This window comes from Entelurus aequoreus, linkage group LG11 (genome assembly GCF_033978785.1).
Source record: "Entelurus aequoreus isolate RoL-2023_Sb linkage group LG11, RoL_Eaeq_v1.1, whole genome shotgun sequence".
Lineage (NCBI taxonomy): Eukaryota > Metazoa > Chordata > Actinopteri > Syngnathiformes > Syngnathidae > Entelurus > Entelurus aequoreus.
The window spans coordinates 23,215,747-23,236,339 of NC_084741.1; the positions used below are offsets into that span (position 1 = coordinate 23,215,747).

Genomic DNA, 20,593 nt, shown 5'->3' on the forward strand with positions numbered 1-20,593 from the left:
CTCCAAATTCTCTGAACCTTTTGATGATATTACGGACAGTAGATGGTGAAATCCCTAAATTCCTTGCAATAGCTGGTTGAGAAAGGTTTTTCTTAAACTGTTCAACAATTTTCTCACGCATTTGTTGACAAAGTGGTGACCCTCGCCCCATCCTTGTTTGTGAATGACTGAGCATTTCATGGAATCTACTTTTATACCCAATCATGGCACCCACCTGTTCCCAATTTGCCTGTTCACCTGTGGGATGTTCCAAATAAGTGTTTGATGAGCATTCCTCAACTTTATCAGTATTTATTGCCACCTTTCCCAACTTCTTTGTCACGTGTTGCTGGCATCAAATTCTAAAGTTAATGATTATTTGCACACCTTTTTTTTTATTTTTTTTTATCAGATTGAACATCAAATATGTTGTCTTTGTAGCATATTCAACTAAATATGGGTTGAAAGTGATTTGCAAATCATTGTATTCCGTTTATATTTACATCTAACACAATTTCCCAACTCATATGGAAACGGGGTTTGTATTTTAAACCACCTCGGATACTATATCCTCTTGAAAATGAGAGTCGAGAACGCGAAATGGACATTCACAGTGACTTTTATCTCCACGACAATACATCGGCGAAACAGTTTAGCTACGGAGCTAACGTGATAGCATCCGGCTTAACTGCAGATAGAAACAAAATAAATAAACCCCTGACTGGAAGGATAGACAGAAAATCAACAATACTATTAAACCATGGACCTGTAACTACACGGTTAATGCTTTCCAGCCTGGCGAAGCTTAACAATGCTGTTGCTAACGATGCCATTGAAGCAAACTTAGCAACGAGACCTCACAGAACTATGCTAAAAACATTAGCTATCCACCTACGCCAGCCAGCCCTCATCTGCTCATCAACACCCGTGCTCACCTGCGTTCCAGCGATCGACGGAGCGACAAAGGACTTCACCCGATCATCGATGCGGTCGGCGGCTAGCGTCGGATAGCGCGTCTGCTATCCAAGTCAAAGTCCTCCTGGTTGTGTTGCTTCAGCCAGCCGCTAATACACCGATCCCACCTAAAGCTTTCTTCTTTTCAGTCTTCATTGTTCATTAAAGAAATTGCAAAAGATTCACCAACACAGATGTTCAGAATACTGTGGAATTTTGCGATGAAAACCAAGCTTTTTGTATTGGATACAATGTGTCCGAATACTTCCGTTTTAACGATTGACGTCACGCGCATACGTCATCATACATAGACGTTTTCAACCGGAAGTTTAGCGGGCAATTTAAAATTGCACTTTATAAGTTAACCCGGCCGTATTGGCATATGTTGCAATGTTAAGATTTCATCATTGATATATAAACTATCAGACTGCGTGGTCGGTAGTAGTGGGTTTCAGTAAGCCTTTAAGTCCCATCTTAAAACTAATTTGTATACTCTAGACTTTAAATAGACCCCCCTTTTAGACCAGTTGATCTGCCGTTTCTTTTCTGCTCTCCACGAAGGAGAGGGCGGGCACAGATTCGGTGACCACAGATGACGCGCTAGCTGTCCAAAGTCGAGACGACGAAGAACGCCCCTCTTCTTCTGCCAGCTGCCCAAGTCCCAGCTACATTGGCGGTGACGCCGGTGAGTAACTAACGTTAACTGTTGCCGTTTAATTTCCATATCTGCTCACTTGTAGTAACGTTACCTCTTATGTCAACCAGGACTGCAGTAATGTTAGCCAGACTAACGTTACCTAAGCATAGTCAGCGGCTAACGGTAACGTTAACATGAGCCTTTTTGTATGTGTCTGATAACGTTAACGTTATCTTGTAGCCTACACCACGACAAAGTTTGCAAGTCTGTCTAATAAACTATCCATCCATCCATCCATTTTCTACCGCTTATTCCCTTCGAGGTCGCGGGGGCGCTGGAGCCTATCTCAGCTACAATCGGGCGGAAGGCGGGGTACACCATGGACAAGTCACCACATCATCGCAGTCTAATAAACTAGTGCTTTCTTTATTTCTTTAGTTTATTTGGAACATGAACACACTTACAGTATAATACATCACAGTTTAATATAATTTCACTTTACAGGAGTAGGAAGAAGTAAAGCTTATTTAATCCTACCCCTTTCCCACTTCATAGCGTTTACAAATATATACATCATGTACTGACCTTTTTATAATAAAATATCTGTGAATTAGTATATACAACAGTTTTGTAATATGTAATTAATTAATTCAGTCATTATTAATATACTGAGATGAAGAATATCTTATTTTCAATAAGGTTGAAAGTATTTCTCATAATTCTTCTTCTTTGTACTTTGTAAGCACTATTCATTTGAACAACCTCTTAAACTGGATCATATCAGTACAGTATCAGGTGGGGGGGGCGCGGTCGGGGTGGGGGCGTGGTTAAGGGCGTGGTTAATAGGGGAGTATATTTACAGCTAGAATTCACCAACTCAAGTATTTCATATATATATATATATATATATATATATATATATATATGTGTGTGTGTGTGTGTGTGAGTGCTCGCGCACAGGGTGCGTGTGATGCGTCAGTGCGTTAGATTTGTGGCAGTAGTGCTTGTAGTTAGTGCATGCTGCATGCTGCCCCTGCTTGCTACTCTCTGCTTACAGCTATCGCCGCCAGCTAGTCCCTGGGTGGGTGAAAAGAGGAGCCGAGTGCGTAAGCCTCCTCCTGCTGGTACAAAGCCTCTCCACCACCAAGACTCCTGTGGTGCCTCCTCGTGGCCACGCACGGTAACTGCGTCTTTGCGGACGCAGGCTAAACTGTAGGGGATCTCGGAGCAGCAGTGGGCCCCAGAGGCGAGGCGTGCAGGCCCACCGGTGTGTGGACACGCCCTGGCGTCCGCCAACCACTGCCCCATCTATGGGTTAAATAGAACCCCCCCCAACCCCCTTCCACTGCCTTGTGGGTATCATCTGGAATGGAAAAGGCTAAGGGAGCAAACCCCAACAGAAAACCCGGCCTGGACTCCGTTAGGTGGTTCAGTGTGTGAAGCACTGTTCTGGCATGTCCTACAGCCGAACTGACGCCAAATGTATTGGTTTTCCATTCCTTTGGACAACGTCAGCAAGGCAGAGAGGGGGGCCATGTTGCTTGGGCAACACAGGATCTCCATACACCTTGCCCAGGCCTCTTGTGCCCTGGAGAGAAAACTCCAGCTTCACTGTGCAGTGAAGGCACAACACGGGAGGTCAGCAGTTACCGGTTATAAGCCCTTTCTCGTTTGGCGTAGGGATGGGCGCCAGGGGCTACCTCCATCGGTGGGAGAGATGTTTCATTTTACTGGACAGCTACCGCCCGCCTCAAGCTGGGCAGCCCCCAGCCAATTAGGTGCTGTTCCGCCACAGCCTGCCTGCTTCATTGGGTGCATGAAGCTAAGGGACTCTTCCTGACAAGTGGGCTGTAAACCTTGCACCAAGCAAAACAAATAAAACAAAGACTCCAGCACTACGTCTGGGATGCTGGAACGTCAGAACCATGACCCCCGGACTAACTGACAACCTGCTCGATTTAAGCGCAAGACTGCAGTCATTAACAACAAACTCCTGAAGCGACGAACAGACATCTCTACCCTTCAGGAAACCCGACTCCTCTCATCAGGCTCACTGAGAGAAAGAAATTATACCTTCTTCTGGCAGGGGAAGCCTCCGGGTGAAACCAGAGAATGCGGAGTTGGCTTTCCAATCAAGAACACTCTACTAGAAGCAATAGTACTACCTATAGGTGGATCAGAGAGAATTTTAACCCTCTGCCTTAACACCACCATGGGACCTGTCCACCTGGTGAGTGTGTATGCACCAACACTTAGCTCCTCCCACGAAATAAAGGACAAATTCTATGATGAGCTTGAGGCGACTGTGAGAAACATCCCCAAACAAGATCAGCTCTACTTGCTTGGTGACTTTAACGCAAGAGTTGGCTCAGATCATAACTCCTGGCCATCTTGCTTGGGTTACCATGGCATTGGTAGAATGAACGAGAATGGGCAGCGTCTCCTTGAGTTCTGCACATTTCATAATCTCTGCATCACTAACTCATACTTTCAGTCCAAACCCCGCCACAAAGTCTCCTGGAGACACCCAAGATCTGGCCACTGGCACCAGTTGGACCTGATCATAACACGGCGCTCTGACCTCAGAAGTGTCCTCCAAACTTGTACCTTTCACAGTGCAGACTGTGACACCGATCACTCCCTCGTCTGCTGTAAAGTCAAACTGCAGACAAAAATTATCTACAGAGCCAAACCTAAAGGACCCCCCCCCCCCCCCCCCCCCCCCCCCCCCCCCCCCCCCCGTGTGGATTGCAGCAAAGCAGCCGATCCAACTAAAACTGCTTCCTTCAACCGTGCCTTAGAGGAATCCCTCCACCAACTACCCCAGTGCAGCTCTGCCCAGCAGTACTGGGAAGGCTTACGAGACACCATCCACACCCTGGAAGTCGTAAACACCTTCACCTACCTCGGTTCCACCATCACCGACAACCTGTCACTCGATGCCGAACTCAGTGGCCGCATCGGAAAAGCTGCCTCAACTTTTGGGAAGCTTACAGCGAGAGTATGGGAAAACCGCAAGCTCACTATCCACACTAAGGTGCAAGTGTACAGAGCCTGTGTCACCAGCACTCTACTGTACGGTAGTGAAACCTGGACCCTATACTCCCACCAAGAGCGGCGGCTAAACATCTTCCATCTTCGCTGCCTTAGGCGTCTACTGGGCATCACCTGGAGGGACAGGATCACAAACCAATCAGTCCTAGAAAGAGCACAGCTTCCCAGCATGTGCTCCCTACTGAGGCAGCGACGTCTCCGCTGGCTGGGCCATGTCCGGCGGATGGACGATGGGCGAATCCCAAAGGACATCCTCTATGCTGAACTCACAACTGGCAAGAGGCAGATAGGCCGTCCCCAGCTGCGTTACGAGGACGTCTGCAAACAGGACCTCAAGTCTTTTGACATCAGCCCCAACAGCTGGGAAGATGCAGCCCAGGACCGCCGTCATTGGCAGCAGGCACTCCGCAGCGGGCTGCTCAAGTCAGAAACCACCCTGGCCCAACACCATGAGGCTAAGAGGGCAAAGAGAAAGAAACAGGGCTCTGTGACACCGGCAACATCTATGGGACCGGTCTGGATATGTGACATCTGCGGCCGGGAATGTCTCTCACGAATTGGCCTACACAGCCACAGGAGACGCTGTGACAAGACCTGACTCCGAGGCACAGGAAATCAATGGTCTTCCGAGACTGCGATGCCGATGATGATGATGATGATTGATATATATATATATATATATATATATATATATATATATATATATATATATATATATATATATATATATGTATATATATATATATATATATATATATATATATATATATATATATATATATATATATATATATATATATGTATGAAAATACTTGACTTTCAGTGAATTCTAGCTATATATATATATGTATATATATTTATTTTATTATACATATAAATAAAATAAATACTTGAATTTCAGTGTTCTGGGGGCTATCCAGTAGATGGCAGTATTGTCCTGTTTAACTTCTTCTCCGTTCATGACTCGGCCACCGTGTTCAATGGAGAAGTCTGTTTTACAAAATGTACAGGCAACATAATTACATACCCCTTCCCCTTCGAACTGTCCTGGATGAACTGAAATTCTTGTTTCCATTCGTTTTGGAACTTGCAAGCGTATTTCTTCATCTTGCTCGTCGACGGCGTCGCCATGTCTGTAACTTCATCGTTCTTCTGCTTCTTCTCCTTGATGTGTGCGCAGTTGTGCACTCTACTCTCTAAAAGCCGTAGATGTTATGACGTCATTGGGCAGGAAAGCTGTTTATATTGTGGGAAAGCGGACGTGAGAACAGGCTGTCCCCACTCAGGTCTGCATTGAGCTGGAGGGGGCGTGGCCTCCAGCTCCGGCTGAATACCGGGAGTTTGTCGGGAGAAAATTTCTGCCGGGAGGTTATCGGGAGAGGCGCTGAATACCGGGAGTCTCCCGCTAAAAACGGGAGGGTTGGGAAGTATGGTTTAACTTCTTTACTTAATCCATTCCATCATTTAATTCCACATCATTTTAGCTGTTTGCAATTTTACCAAATCATCGAACTTTAATATTTTTGACTCAATAAATAAAGTGTTTGTATGTTCTCTATATCCATCAATATGTATCAGTCTAATTGATCTTTTTTGTAACACGGTTAACGAATGTAGCGCATATTTGTAGTTATTTCTGCACAATAACTCAGATATGGTAATACTATAGTAGCGAGCAGTAGAGAATGTGAAGTGATTTGTTAAACCAAATATTGTGTGTTTTTTTCCATATACAACAACCTATCTGGACTCGATAAGAGAACCGATAAGGTATCGGTTCGATAAGAGGATTCGATAATAGGCTCGAACTCGATAATTTCTTATCAAACATCCCTAGTCTTGACGCAGTAAGTTGAATAATGTGGGCCCATTTTTTACTGGATACCTTTTAATACACTTCTGCCTTGGAGAATTTGTGTATGTTATTTGATACTTGTTTATATTGACAAATGTTCTGATTTAGAATGCAAACGTGTTACATATGGACACTTATTACTTATGTCTAGCTTGTGTGCTATTGTGTGCTTAGCAGTAGTGTAGCTGCTTGCTCCGAGTAGCCTATAGCCAAGCATGTTTACCTTTTGTAAATGACTTGACTAAAATACAAGAAAAAAAACAACCTTGTGTGTTATTGGAGGACATTTAGATGTCCAGCTTTGTGCAACACGCTGCAGGACCGTTTGTATCGTAACGCTGACATCGGGCATTTCATATGTAAACTCATGTAATCCTATACTAGTTTTTAGGCTAATATCGGATGGATCGAATATTGGATCGTTTCACCTCTAATTAAAAAATACAAATACAAACTTAACACTTCTACAGAATTTAGGAATTTGGGTCAAACTCTCTTTTGATGTGTACAACTGTAAAAATAGGATATTTAGTTGAAAATTCCAGTTGAAACTTACCAAGAACGACAAACAGTGGCACAAAAGTGAAGCAGCGGTAGAACTTAATTCATTAATAACGGCACGGTAAAAAAGCCTGAGGGTTCAAACTTTACAAACCTGCCTATTTCTTTATTCTTCTGCCATCCTTCCTTTTCCCCCTCGGAGTCACAGATTAGTGCGTAATTACATGAGAGATCAGCAAAAAATGCTGCATGGGGGAATGTGTTTTAAAGAAAGCATAGCAGAGGATTTCTGGTGTTGAAGGGGGGGGAAGACGAGGGCCTTCGTCACGGGCCGACTGATTGTCTGCTTTTAATCCTCGACCTCATTATCACCTCCAGGTCCGGCAGTGTCAGTAAATGAATCTATCTGCAGAGTGTCAAATCTTCACACCTTGGTCCTGGTAATCACCCCAAGGTGCAAATACAGAAGATGGATAGGACGCGACGAGCAAAGGAAGGCAGTGAGGGAGGGTGGGGAGGTGGGGGTTAGTCTTGTGCCTTTTTTACATTCCATCAACAAAATCTCCTCCGCTTATAATTACTGGGAGATGTTAGCCAATTAAAAATGATGAAATATTCAGTGTCTTTAAGGTCAATGTATAGAAGTGACACTTATGGGACAAGCAGATTACTGTCAGCAGAATACACCAATATTTCTTATTTGGCCTTTAGTCCTTAATTAACTTGTGCTCAAGTAAGTTCATGCTCAATTTTGCAAACTCAAATTCCATGTAAATAACTGAATTTATTATTTTTCGCTATTTGCACTTTTTTTCCCCTACGCATTAGTTACTTGTTTGTTCTTTTGTATTTGTATTGACGATGGAGCATTCTGGTCTAATTCCAAAAATAGTGTGTTGTGAGTTTCCTGTTCATACAAATTTAAATCTTAACATTTGGAGACAACCTGTCTCTGTGATCACTATAGGTGTATACATAATAATATAGTGTTAAATTAGATCAGTCCCTTGGGCACAAAACTGAAAATAATACAGCTCTCCAAAAAGTGCACTTCTGCTGCTATTTGACATAACTGTTTGTTATGATGCTTTGACATTTTTGCACTTTATTTCTTTATTGGAAGAAAATTCTATGAAGAGAAAAGTTGTTTGCAAATGTGGTTACAATGCTAAAAAATGAAAAGTTAAAGCTAAAAAAAGAAATACACTTTATTGAGTTAACATTATTTCTTTATAGGGGGAAAGATGTGATGTTATGAGCTAGGGAATATAACAACTACACTACCCAGCATGCAACGGGAGTGACAAGCATGCGCGGTAGCCCCGAAAAGTGTTGTTGCATGTCGCCACCCGGCATCTAAGAATGAGGTTATGAGCACGCTGTGAGTAAACGTCAAGAACTCAGCCGACACGCCTCGTCTGCATTATTTATAATTAGACAGACAACACATATACAGTGTAATTTTGTTTTGTTTACAAGGAAAGAAAAACAAAAGTTAAAAAAGGGAGATGTCATGTCATATATGTTGTATATATATGTATGTGCTGCGGTTGCTTTAAGGACGTTGCGACAGCTGCCGTAAAGGAGGTGCGTTGCTAGCCTAGTTGCTATGTTTCCGGTTGGTGTTCGTCATGTGTTTGTACCCTGCTGAAATCCCTCAGTAAAGTTATTCATTGGATTGTACCTTTTGTTTTGAACTTTATTACACCTTGGAGCGCTTTTTCCCGTCCATTGTTTTTCCTGCTTTCCCTATCTGCGCCTAATGACTGAGCTACGTGACGTCATTTCTTGTGATGTCCCTCGGGGCATTTCTTGTCGGGACGGGATTCGTTCCCAGGGATTCTAATAAAGAACCAACTCTTTTTCTTTACTATAGTGGTCTCGATAACAGGTACCGGTTCTCAAAAAGGGATTTGAGTCCGAGGACTCGGTTCTTTTCTTATCGAACAACCGGGAAAATCGGTTTTGAGTATCATCCCTAGTTGATTATTACTTACACAGACAGAGTATGCAAGGCAGAAGCGTAATATAAAATATCCAGTAATTAATGTTTCCATATCTTTCAACTTACTGAAGCTGAAAGGGAAACTGCTTTTTTTAATTTATTCTGCCTATCATTTACAATCCTTGAGTGAAACAAGCACACACAAGATTTTTTTTTAATGCATTTTAACTTGTAAATAAATGTCAGCTAACAATGGAGCTAATAGGAGTCCTAACGTCAAGTAAAACACCTCCATCCACGTTTTATATACGTAAGTACATATGTAATGTAGTACCAGGCACATTCATAATAACATGTAATATTTACACATTTTGCTCATTTTAAGCATAAAGCGGCGTATTCATTTTACAGACGCATCACAACCTTTGCTATTACCTTCAACAAAAACAACAATATTACTCATGGCAGACTCCATGAGAGACAAAAAAGACTACTTTGGGAACAAGATACAAACTATGAACATAATAAAACAATCACTTACTTTACAACGTCTGCTATGTTCATATTTTGCCGTTTGGTTGAAGAATTAATCAGAATTCTTACGCAGGTCGGTACAGAAAATGTGGGTGCAAACAAGCATCTTTATGTGTCTTTCTCGCCCTATCCGGGTCTAAGTTGGCTGTCAAAGTTGACCAACTTCCGGTTTATGTTCACAACCTTCTACAATCCAGGTGAGAGGCATGGTTTACAATCTACAATCAACTTTCACCAATTCAGAGTCAACACAGCAGCTCACCCGCTCAATATAGCAGTATAAGCTAGTTAGCTAACCGTGATCACGGCATAGAGAAAGTAGTTCCTCAGCCTTAGCGCTTATAATAACAATTTCGCTAATACTTGGTTAATATTCAGATCACGAAATGTAAATCGAGTATTGTTGGTTGGCGGTTTTTGGGTGTGTTTTTTCTTAAAGAGCCTTATGGCCGGAATAGTGTACTCCCATTAGCTGCATTGTTAGCCACCTCGTACTTGCCATATTTTATGAATTAGAATGCAAAAAAACAATTGATTCTTGTCTTACATAAGGATTGTGAATGATAGGCAAAATTCCCCCAAAATGCAGTTCTCTTTTAACTTAATGAATTATTGTCACCATTAGGTTTCGCTTAAAAACAAGTACCCCTCTACTTCAACTTAAAGAAAGCCTAAGTCCATTTCAGTTGGTTAATGATAAATAGATTAGTGTTTTTCATACCTACCATTGTTCTCTGTTTGATACATTTTACTTGATCAAACCTTTTAGACTTAGATTTAGACTTCCTTTTTATTGTCATTCAAATTTGAACTTTACAGTACAGATAAGAACGAAATTTCGTTGCATTAGCTCATGGTAGTGCAGGATAAAAAAGCAATAAGGTGCAGATATAAATAAATAGATTACTGTACAGATAAATATATTGCACTTTTGCATATGCATCCAGGTTTATGGATATATGTTATATTGTCTTTATAATCCAGCGAGTTAATTCTTTTTTGGGGGGAATTGAGGGGATTATTATGATGCGTTCAAGAGTCTTACGGCCTGAGGGAAGAAGCTGTTACAGAACCTGGAGGTTCTGCTTCAGAGGCTGCGGAACCTCTTTCTAGAGTCCAGCAGTGACTAAACTTTTCCAACATTACACACAACAAAATAAAAGTTTATATGATTCCTGCTGATATTGTATTGGGTCAATATCAGTATCGGCCAATACTCAAGGTCCCAATATTTGTATTGTTTCGGAAGTAAAAAAAAAGTTGTATTGGGACAATCCTATTTTTTATATACTCTGTATGTTATAACAATTAAACAAAAAAATAATTCTGAAAAAGTCAACAAATGCATGCATATTTCAAGTTTTGTTATAATAAAATGGGGAAAGAAAATGCATTTTGCGCTTTTGTCCATGTCCACTTCCTGCGTGGGCGCCTGCAGCTTTAACCTAACGATGAGTATCTTTTACTTGCAGTGGTCACGAGCCCCCGTGGACAAATCCAACAAAAACCTCAGCTACCTTGTGAAACTATTATCATGCATTATTGAAGTGGCAAAGGATAGTGTGTAATAGAGAGATCCTAAACCCATTCCCCCTCCTGAATTATTAAACAGATTCAAATAACAGACAGAATAATTTTCTTAAAATACCTCAATCATTTTTCACAAAAGCCTAAAATGGTGTGAGACAACATGGATGTATTGACTGGAGGTTGACGGGCAAATAAAGTGCAGAAAAATGTGGTGGTTACAGTTCTGGAGGAATGATGGCCGTCGCCACCTTTCCTCCTTGCACCATCCGAGAGGCCGGCTGGATAAATGTTGCACCAGCCGCAGCCTAGCATATGCTAACGAGTACAAAATGGGATTATTAGGAGGCGGCGTGTCATCACCCTGACTGATCCGCTATGTCGAACTAGCCAAGCGAATTCAATTAGGGCCGCAATTACTCCCTTGCGCTAGTGGAGACGTATCGGGAGACGTTAAATATTGATGGAAACATACTGGAGATGCCACATTTGTTCATCTGCGAAAGGTGAAAGACATCTACTGCAGCTATGCACGAGGCACGTCCATTCGTCATCAGGGGCACGCTAAACAGTCTGTCGCCGCACACACACAAACCGCACAATCCGCCGGCTTAATTAGACGGGGCTTTTTAAGAACCTTGGAACAGGGGCGTCAAACTCATTTTTATTGAGGGCCACGTCGCAATTATGGCTCAGAGGGCCACCTGAAATAGTCAATATATGACTATTAATGTATGATAGCCTGGTAAAATAAAAAAAAATGTGGCGGGCCAGATAAAAAGATGTGGTGGGTGATGTTTCATGATGTGGCGCACATGAAATAACATGGCGGAACACAAAATGGCATGAAGGCCACGTAAATGATGCGGCGGGCAACATAGAATAATGTGGCAAGCAAAATAAAATGACATGGCGGGCCAACATAAATTACAAACCCCGTTTCCATATGATTTGGGAAATTGTGTTAGATGTAAATATAAACGGAATACAATGATTTGCAAATCATTTTCAACCCATATTCAGTTGAATATGCTACAAAGACAGGTAATGTGATGTTCAAACTGATAAACATTTTTTTTTGTGAAAATAATCATTAACTTTAGAATTTGATGCCAGCAACGCGTGACAAAGAAGTTGGGAAAGGTGGCAATAAATACTGATAAAGTTGAGGAATGCTCATCAAACACTTATTTGGAACATCCCACAGGTGAACAGGCAAATTGGGAACAGGTGGGTGCCATGATTGGGTATAAAAGTAGATTCCATGAAATGCTCAGTCATTCACAAACAAGGATGGGGCGAGGATCACCACTTTGTCAACAAATGCGTAAGCAAATTGTTGAACAGTTTAAGAAAAACTTTTCTAATCCAGCTAATGCAAGGAATTTAAGGATTTCACCATCTACGGTCTGTAATATCATCAAAGGGTTCAGAGAATCTGGAGAAATCACTGCACGTAAGCAGCTAAGCCCGTGACCTTCTATCCCTCAGGCTGTACTGCATCAACAAGCGACAGCAGTGTGTAAAGGATATCACCACATGGGGCTCAGAGAACACTTCAGAAACCCACTGTCAGTAACTACAGTTGGTCGCTACATCTGTAAGTGCAAGTTAAAACTCTCCTACGCAAGGCGAAAACCGTTATCAACAACACCCTGAAACGCCGTCGGCTTCGCTGGGCCTGAGCTCATCTAAGATGGACTGATACAAAGTGGAAAAGTGTTCTGTGGGTCTGACGAGTCCACATTTCAAATTGTTTTTGGAAACTGTGGACGTCGTGTCCTCCGGACCAAAGAGGGAAACGAACCATCCGGATTGTTATAGGCGCCAAAGTTGAAAAGCCAGCATCTGTTATGGTATGGGGGTGTATTAGTGCCCAAGACTTAGGTAACTTACACATCTGTGAAGGCGCCACTAATGCTGAAAGGTACATACAGGTTTCGGAGCAACATATGTTGCCATCCAAGCAAGTTACCATAGACGCCCCTGCTTATTTCAGCAAGACAACGCCAAGCACGTGTTACATCAACGTGGTTTCATAGTAAAAGACCTGCGGGTACTAGACTGGCCTGCCTGTAGTCCAGACCTGTCTCCCATTGAAAATGTGTGGCGCATTATGAAGCCTAAAATACCACAACGGAGACCCCCGGACTGTTGAACAACTTAAGCTGTACATCAAGCAAGAATGGGAAAGAATTCCACCTGAGAAGCTTCAAAAATGTGTCTCTTCAGTTCCCAAACATTTACTGAGTGTTGTTAAAAGGAAAGGCCATGTAACACAGTGGTGAACATTCCCCTTTCCCAAGTTACTTAGGCACATGTTGCAGCCATGAAATTCTAAGTTAATTATTACTTGCAAAAAAAAAAAAAAGTTTATGAGTTTGAACATCAAATATCTTGTCTTTGTAGTGCATTCAATTGAATATGGGTTGAAAATGATTTGCAAATCATTGTATTCCGTTTATATTTACATCTAACACAATTTCCCAACTTATATGGAAACGGGGTTTGTACATGTGAGCCAGATAAAATTACATGGCAAAACACATAAAATGTTGTGGCGGGCCACTTAGAATAATGTGGCAGACAACATAAAATGGCAAATGATAAATAGTGTGGCGGGCCACAAAAAATTGGTGTGGCAAACCAGATAAAATCACATGGCGGAACACATCAAATGGTGTGGTGAACCATTTAAAATAATGTGGCAGGCAACATAAAATGATGTGGCGGACCACCATAAATTACATGGCGTGACATTATAGATTACGTGGCCAGGTCAGGTGAAATGACATGGTGGAACACATAACATGGTGTGGCTGGCCACTTAGAATAATGTGGCAGACAACATCAAATTATGTGGAAGGCTAGGTTAAATGACATTGCGGAACACATTAAAAAGGTGTGGGGGGCCAATTAGAATAATTGGCAGACAACATAAAATTATATGGCTGGCCACAATAAATGACGTTGCGGGCCAGGTAAAATGACTATGGCGGAACACATAAAATGGTATGGCGGGGCCACTTTAAATGAAGTAATGGGCCACATAAAATGAGTGGTTGGCAATGTTAAGTGATGTGGCGGGTCACATAAAATGTAGGGGTGCACAAAAAAATCTATTTACATCCATGTCGCGATTCTTGTTCATCCTAATTTTAAATCGGTTCATTCACTTCATAAACTGTTAAAATTTAGTTGTTTTTTTTACAAGAATCAATAAAAAAAATGTTTTTAGGCCATTTCCATGCAACCGAAAGGAGTTTTTGTAACCTGTAACCAGTTTCGAAACATTTTTATTATAAGCATTATACCAGATATTACATTGCAAAAATCATTTTGAGTCAAGAATTGATTCTGAATTAAATAGTCACTCCAGAAATCGGAATCGGATCAAATCATTAGGTGCCCAAAGATTCACACCCCTAATAAAATGGCGTGGCGGGCCACATAAAAGGGTGTGGCGGGCCAGATCTGGCCCCCGGGCTTTGAGTTTGACACCTGTGCCTTAGAACACAAAGAGAAAAATGTAGTTCAGCTTTGTTGCAACATTAACACCAACTACAGAAAGTTGTTCTCAGTCATCCATCCATCTTTTCAGCAAGACATTTTGGGCAATTTTACTGCGTGCCAACAACTACAAAGACCCTTTCCTGTTCTGTGGAAAATTAAATCAGACATCAGCACGGTGGTTGAGTGAACGTGGAAGAAAAGAGTGTTTTTTGGTGTGCAGTGTAAAAGGAAGCAAACATACCTGCTGTTAAATTTCTCCGGATGCTTCTCCCTCATGACGTGGAGAACGATGTGCGATGGAAGCATCCTGAAAAGAAGCAAAAAAGGGGAGGTGACGTCCATTTGCTGAGCTCAAATAAAACTAGTGGACCAGAACAGTGAGTTGTGTGAGGAGAGCATTGATTTCTATGTCGCTCTAAGTAAGTAAGTAAATCTTATTTATTAAGCGCTTTTTACAGATAGAAATCACAAAGCGCTGTACAAAACATAGGTGTATTAAACAACTATTACATTAAAACAATAGGGGCAACATTATAAAATGGATAAAAAGTGGATTAAAAAAGACAGTTAAAAGGTTTCTTAACTAAAAGCTTCACTGAAAAGCAAAGTCTTCAAATGTTTATTAAAAGAGTCAACAGTCAAGCTCACGGAGGGACAGGTGCAAGTTATTCCAGAGTCTGGGGGCTACAGCCTGGAATGCCAGGTCTACAGGGGTTTTAAAATGAGTTTTCAGAATTTTTAAGAGACCCTGGCCTGAAGACCGAAGGCTGCGCCCCAAAGTGTAGGGGCACAACAAATCAGTGATGTACTGAGGGGCCCCACTATGCAACGTACGGAAAGTTAGGACTAAAATCTTAAACTCAATGCGGAATTTAACTGGAAGCCAATGAAGACCGGGCGAAAGTCTGGCTGCTGCATTCTGTACAGTCTGTAGTCTCTTTAGAGGTGACTTGTTGAAACAAGTGAAAACAACATTGCAATAGTCAATACGAGATGAGATGAACGTGTGAATGATCATTTCGAGATCCGATTTTGACAACAAATTTCTTCTCACTTTAAAATTATTTCTAAGGTGATAAAACCTGTTTTTGGTCAGTTGACGACAGTGACCCTTCAAATACATTGACTGATCAAGGTTTCTGAGGCTGGTTTTAACAGATGCACCCAGAACACCAACTGAGTTCTTGATCAAGGGGATCTTTTTATCGGAAGTTAGCAGTTCTTGCTGAACATATAGATCACACGTTACATGGTAAAGTTGTGAATGTATTTACAAAAAATGTTTCATGACGGTGACAGTTTGACCCTGGGAAAGATTAAAGGCCTACTGAAAGCCACTACTACCGACCACGCAGTCTGATAGTTTATATATCAATGATGAAATCTTAACATTGCAACACATGCCAATACGGCCGGGTTAACTTATAAAGTGCAATTTTAAATTTCCCGCGAAACTTCCGGTTGAAAACGTCTATGTATGATGACACATGCGTGTGACGTCAATCATTGAAACGGAAGTATTGTATCCAATACAAAAAGCTCTGTTTTCATCGCAAAATTCCACAGTATTCTGGACATCTGTGTTGGTGAATCTTTTGCAATTTGTTTAATGAACAATGAAGACTGCAAAGAAGAAAGCTGTAGGTGGTATTAGCGGCTGGCTGCAGCAACACAACCAGGAGGACTTTGAGATGGATAGCAGACGCGCTATCCGACGCTAGCCGCCGACCGCATCTATGATCGGGTGAAGTCCTTCGTGAGCTGGAACGCAGGTGAGCACGGGTGTTGATGAGCAGATGAGGGCTGGCTGGCGTAGGTGGATAGCTAATGTTTTTAGCATAGCTCTGTGAGGTCCCGTAGCTAAGTTAGCTTCAATGGCGTCGTTAGCAACAGCATTGTTAAGCTTCGCTAGGCTGGAAAGCATTAACCGTGTGGTTACAGGTCCATGGTTTAATAGTATTGTTGATTTTCTGTCTATCCTTCCAGTCAGGGGTTTATTTCTTTTGTTTCTATCTGCAGTTAAGCCCGATGCTATCACGTTAGCTCCGTAGCTAAAGTGCTTCGCCGATGTATTGTCGTGGAGATAAAAGTCACTGTGAATGTCCATTTCGCGTTCTCGACTCTCATTTTCAAGAGGATATAGTATCTGAGGTGGTTTAAAATACAAATCCGTGATCCACAATGGAAAAAGGAGAAAGTGTGGAATCCAATGAGCCCTTGTACCTAAGTTACGGTCAGAGCGAAAAAAGATACGTCCTGCACTGCACTCTAGTCCTTCACTCTCACGTACCTCATCCACGAATCTTTCATCCTGGCTCAAATTAATGGGGTCATCGTCGCTTTCTCGGTCCGAATCGCTCTCGCTGCTGGTGTAAACAATGGGGAAATGTGAGGAGCCTTTCAACCTGCGACGTCACGCTACTTCCCGTACAGGCAAGGCTTTTTTTTATCAGCGACCAAAAGTTGCGAACTTTATCGTCGATGTTCTCTACTAAATCCTTTCAGCAAAATGATCAAGTATGACACATAGAATTAAGGCTGCAGCTAACGATCATTTTTCTATCGATTCATCTATAGATTATTTTTTCGATTAATCGGTTAATCTATAGATTATTTTTTCGATTAATATATAGATTATTTTTCCTTTTACCGATTATTTTTTATTTTATTTTATTTAAAATGAAGATGAAAAAATAAAAGTAAGCCAGTTTTTTCAAAAGGCATGGCTTTTATTTACAAAAAAAAAAAGTATGGCCACTCAGTCAACATTGACAACAACATGACAAAATATTCTGTAACAATGTAAACATTTAAAACTTTTAACATTTAACAAAATTAAAAGTAGCTTATTTGCTTTTTAATGTGCAAATATAAAAGTAAACATCTAGGGCAAATCTTAATATTCTGCAATAGTATAAGCATTTCAAAAGTAAAAGTATTGCTTATTTTGCTTTAAAATGTGCAAAAATAAAGATAAACATCCAATACAAAAAAGTGCAAAACGAAATATTCTGTAACAACAGTGTAAACATTTCAACAAAAGTGAAAGTATTGCTTATTTGCTAAAATGTGCAAAAAATAAAGATAAACATCCAATACAAAAAAGTGCCAATCTAAATATTCTGGAGCACTGTAAACATTAAGTATTGCTTTTAAAATGTGCAAAACAAACATCCAGTCCAACACAGTACACAATAACCAATTCTACTCATTCCAGTGAGTGACTAACAGTTGTAATGAAGAAAGGTTAGCATGTCTACTTGCTTTGCTTCTTTTCTTGTTTACAATATTCCCAGCAGCTGAAAATAGGCGCTCAGAAGGGGTCGATGTGGCTGGAACTGAGAGGTAATTAGCCTTCACCTCAAACCAGAACTGCGAGCGAGCTGAGCTGCAGTTTAAGTTTCTAGTAGGTCAACGGGCTCATAGTGATGTTACTAGTAGTTGACTGGGAGGTGTTTATTATCATTTGGGGAGAGTCCGCTGCCTGATGCTCACCTGCTAAACACCTATCTGCTCCACGCTGAAGCGCTGACTACATGCGCTATGAATACGCACTGCTGATTGGCTGATAATGCTTCGTGTGTACCAATCAGATGGTTGTGTGGGTGGGACAATGCTGCGTGTGTACCAATCAGATGGTTGTATGGGTGGGACAATGCTGCGTGCTGAGACAGAGGCAGAGGAGCAAAGCAACTTGTTAAGACTTTAGCAGCTAAAGTTAGCTTTAGCTTAGAAACTCGTTCGGTACACCCCCGTACCGAACCGAAAGCCCCGTACCGAAACGGTTCAATACAAAACACATACCGTTACACCCCTAGCAGATACAAATGACACATTCATGTTTTTGTGTAATGATGACAACGTATGCTAACGCGGACAATTGACTAGTTGATGGTTGATGGTTTTCTTTTCAAATGTTCGTTCATAGCCGTTGTGCTGCTATGATAGGCCATTTCCGCTCGACACAGTGTGCATACAACAACATTATTAGGCTGTGTATTGAAATAATCCCACACTTTTGACGACTTTTGGCGTGCGTTTTTACCCTCGCTCACACAGTCTGCTTTGCGCTCCGCCATGACGGTAGTGTGACGTAAATATGCGACGCGTCGACGCACAAAAACGGCGTCGACGTATTTACGTAACCGATGACGTCGACTACTTCGACGCATCGTTTCAGCCGTACATAGAATGGATCTGCTATCCCCGTTTAAATAAAAAAATGTCATTTCAGCAGGCCTTTAATTCTATTATTTCCTATGGGAAAGTTTTTTTTTGAAGACCTGTATGTAGAACTTTTGAGCTCCCATATCAATTGTTTCATACTTGCTATAAGCATCCTAATGTAATATACCACATTATTGTAACAATGTATTATTTTTTAATTGAAACTATTAGCTACTTGTTCTGGTATTTTGGAAAGTCACAAGTGCAGTTACACTTTCAGGTCACATCAAGAGCTGAGAGAAAGAGGAGGAGTCGGCGTGAGGACGGGGATGTAGGAGCGTTATTGACAGGACCCCTGATGGAGGCAACATCGTCTCCTCTGCTCACGGGCTAATTAACTAAACACACATCGCCCAACCGAGCTACAGGATACTGCAGACGCCGTGGCAACCACCTCTTTGCCTTTCTCGCTCGACATCGTCACTTTTGACCGCGCTCTCTCGCAGGCCTCCTGTGCAGAAGCAGCAGCCAAGTTTGACTTGCAGCAAAACGCAAGCCAAAAGTGTGAAATTTAACAAAAATAGTTTTTTTTTTAATGCAGCACGTGTTAGAGAGGTGTAGGTGACAGAGACACTTCACTGGTAAATTTACCCCTCCGTCTGCTTGGACTATTTGAGCAGTTAAACTTTGCAGGAAAGTTCACGCACATAAAATATATGAGGCTTTAAGTGTTTGGTTATGTAAAGAAACAATCCAAACCATATGTTGAACGCCTTTATTCCGCATATAAATACAAAACCCAAAACCAGTGAAGTTGGCATGTTGTGTAAATCGTAAATAAAAACAGAATACAATGATTGCAAATCCTTTTCAACTTATATTCAATTGAATAGACTGCAAAGACAAAATATTTAATGTTTGAACTGAGAAACTAAATTTTTTTTTTGCAAATAATCAGGAACTTAGAATTTAATGACAGCAACACGTTGCAAAAAAGTTAGCACAGGAATTTTTACCACTGTGTTACATGGCCTTTCTTTTTAACAACACTCAGTAAACGTTTGGGAACTGAGGAGAACAATTTTTGAAGCTTTTCAGGTGGAACTTTTTCCCATTCTTGCTTGATGTACAGCTTAAGTTGTTCAACCGTTGTCATATTTTACGCTTCAGAATGCGCCACACATTTTCAATGGGAGACAGGTCTGGACTACAGGCAGGCCAGTCTAGTACCCGCACTCTTTTACTATGAAGCCATGTTGTTGTAACACGTGGCTTGGAATTGTTTTGCTGAAATAAGCAGGGGCGTCCATGATAATGTTGCTTGGATGGCAACATATGTTGCTCCAAAACCTGTATGTACCTTTCAGCATTAATGGTGCCTTCACAGATGTGTAAGTTACCCATGTATTGGGCATTAATACACCCCCATACCATCACAGATGCTGGCTTTTGAACTTTGTGCCCAAAACAATCTGTTGGTTGTTTTCCTCTTTGTTCCGGAGGACACGACATCCACAGTTTTCAAAAACAATTTGAAAAGTGGACTCGTCAGACCACAGAACACTTTTACACTTTGCATCATTCCTTCAGTCGGCGGCGTTTTGGGTGTTGTTGATAAATGGCTTTGGCTTTGCATAGTAGAGTTTTAACTTGCACTTACAGATGTAGCGACAAACTGTAGTTACTAACAGTGGCTTTCTGAAGTGTTCCTGAGCCCATGTAGTGATATCCTTTACATACTGATGTCGCTTTTTGATGCAGTACTGCCTGAGGGATCGAAGGTCACGGGCTTATCCTCTTACGTGCAGTGATTTCTCCAGATTCTCTGAACCTTTTGATGATATTACGGACCGTAGATGGTGAAACCCCTAAATTCCTTGCAATAGCTCGTTGAGAAATGTTCTTAAACTGTTCGACCGACAATTTG

The 20,593-nt window shown here is 41.5% G+C and overlaps 1 protein-coding gene across 1 annotated transcript in view; it reads right to left on the reverse strand.

Annotated features, from left to right (window-relative positions):
- Nucleotides 1-20,593, reverse strand: part of dgkb (diacylglycerol kinase, beta) — a 260,736-nt gene that overhangs the window by 85,103 nt on the left and 155,040 nt on the right. Inside the window, 2 exon segments of the mRNA XM_062062705.1 lie at nt 14,741-14,784; nt 14,786-14,806. Of these exon segments, the coding sequence (XP_061918689.1) occupies nt 14,741-14,784; nt 14,786-14,806 (65 nt within the window).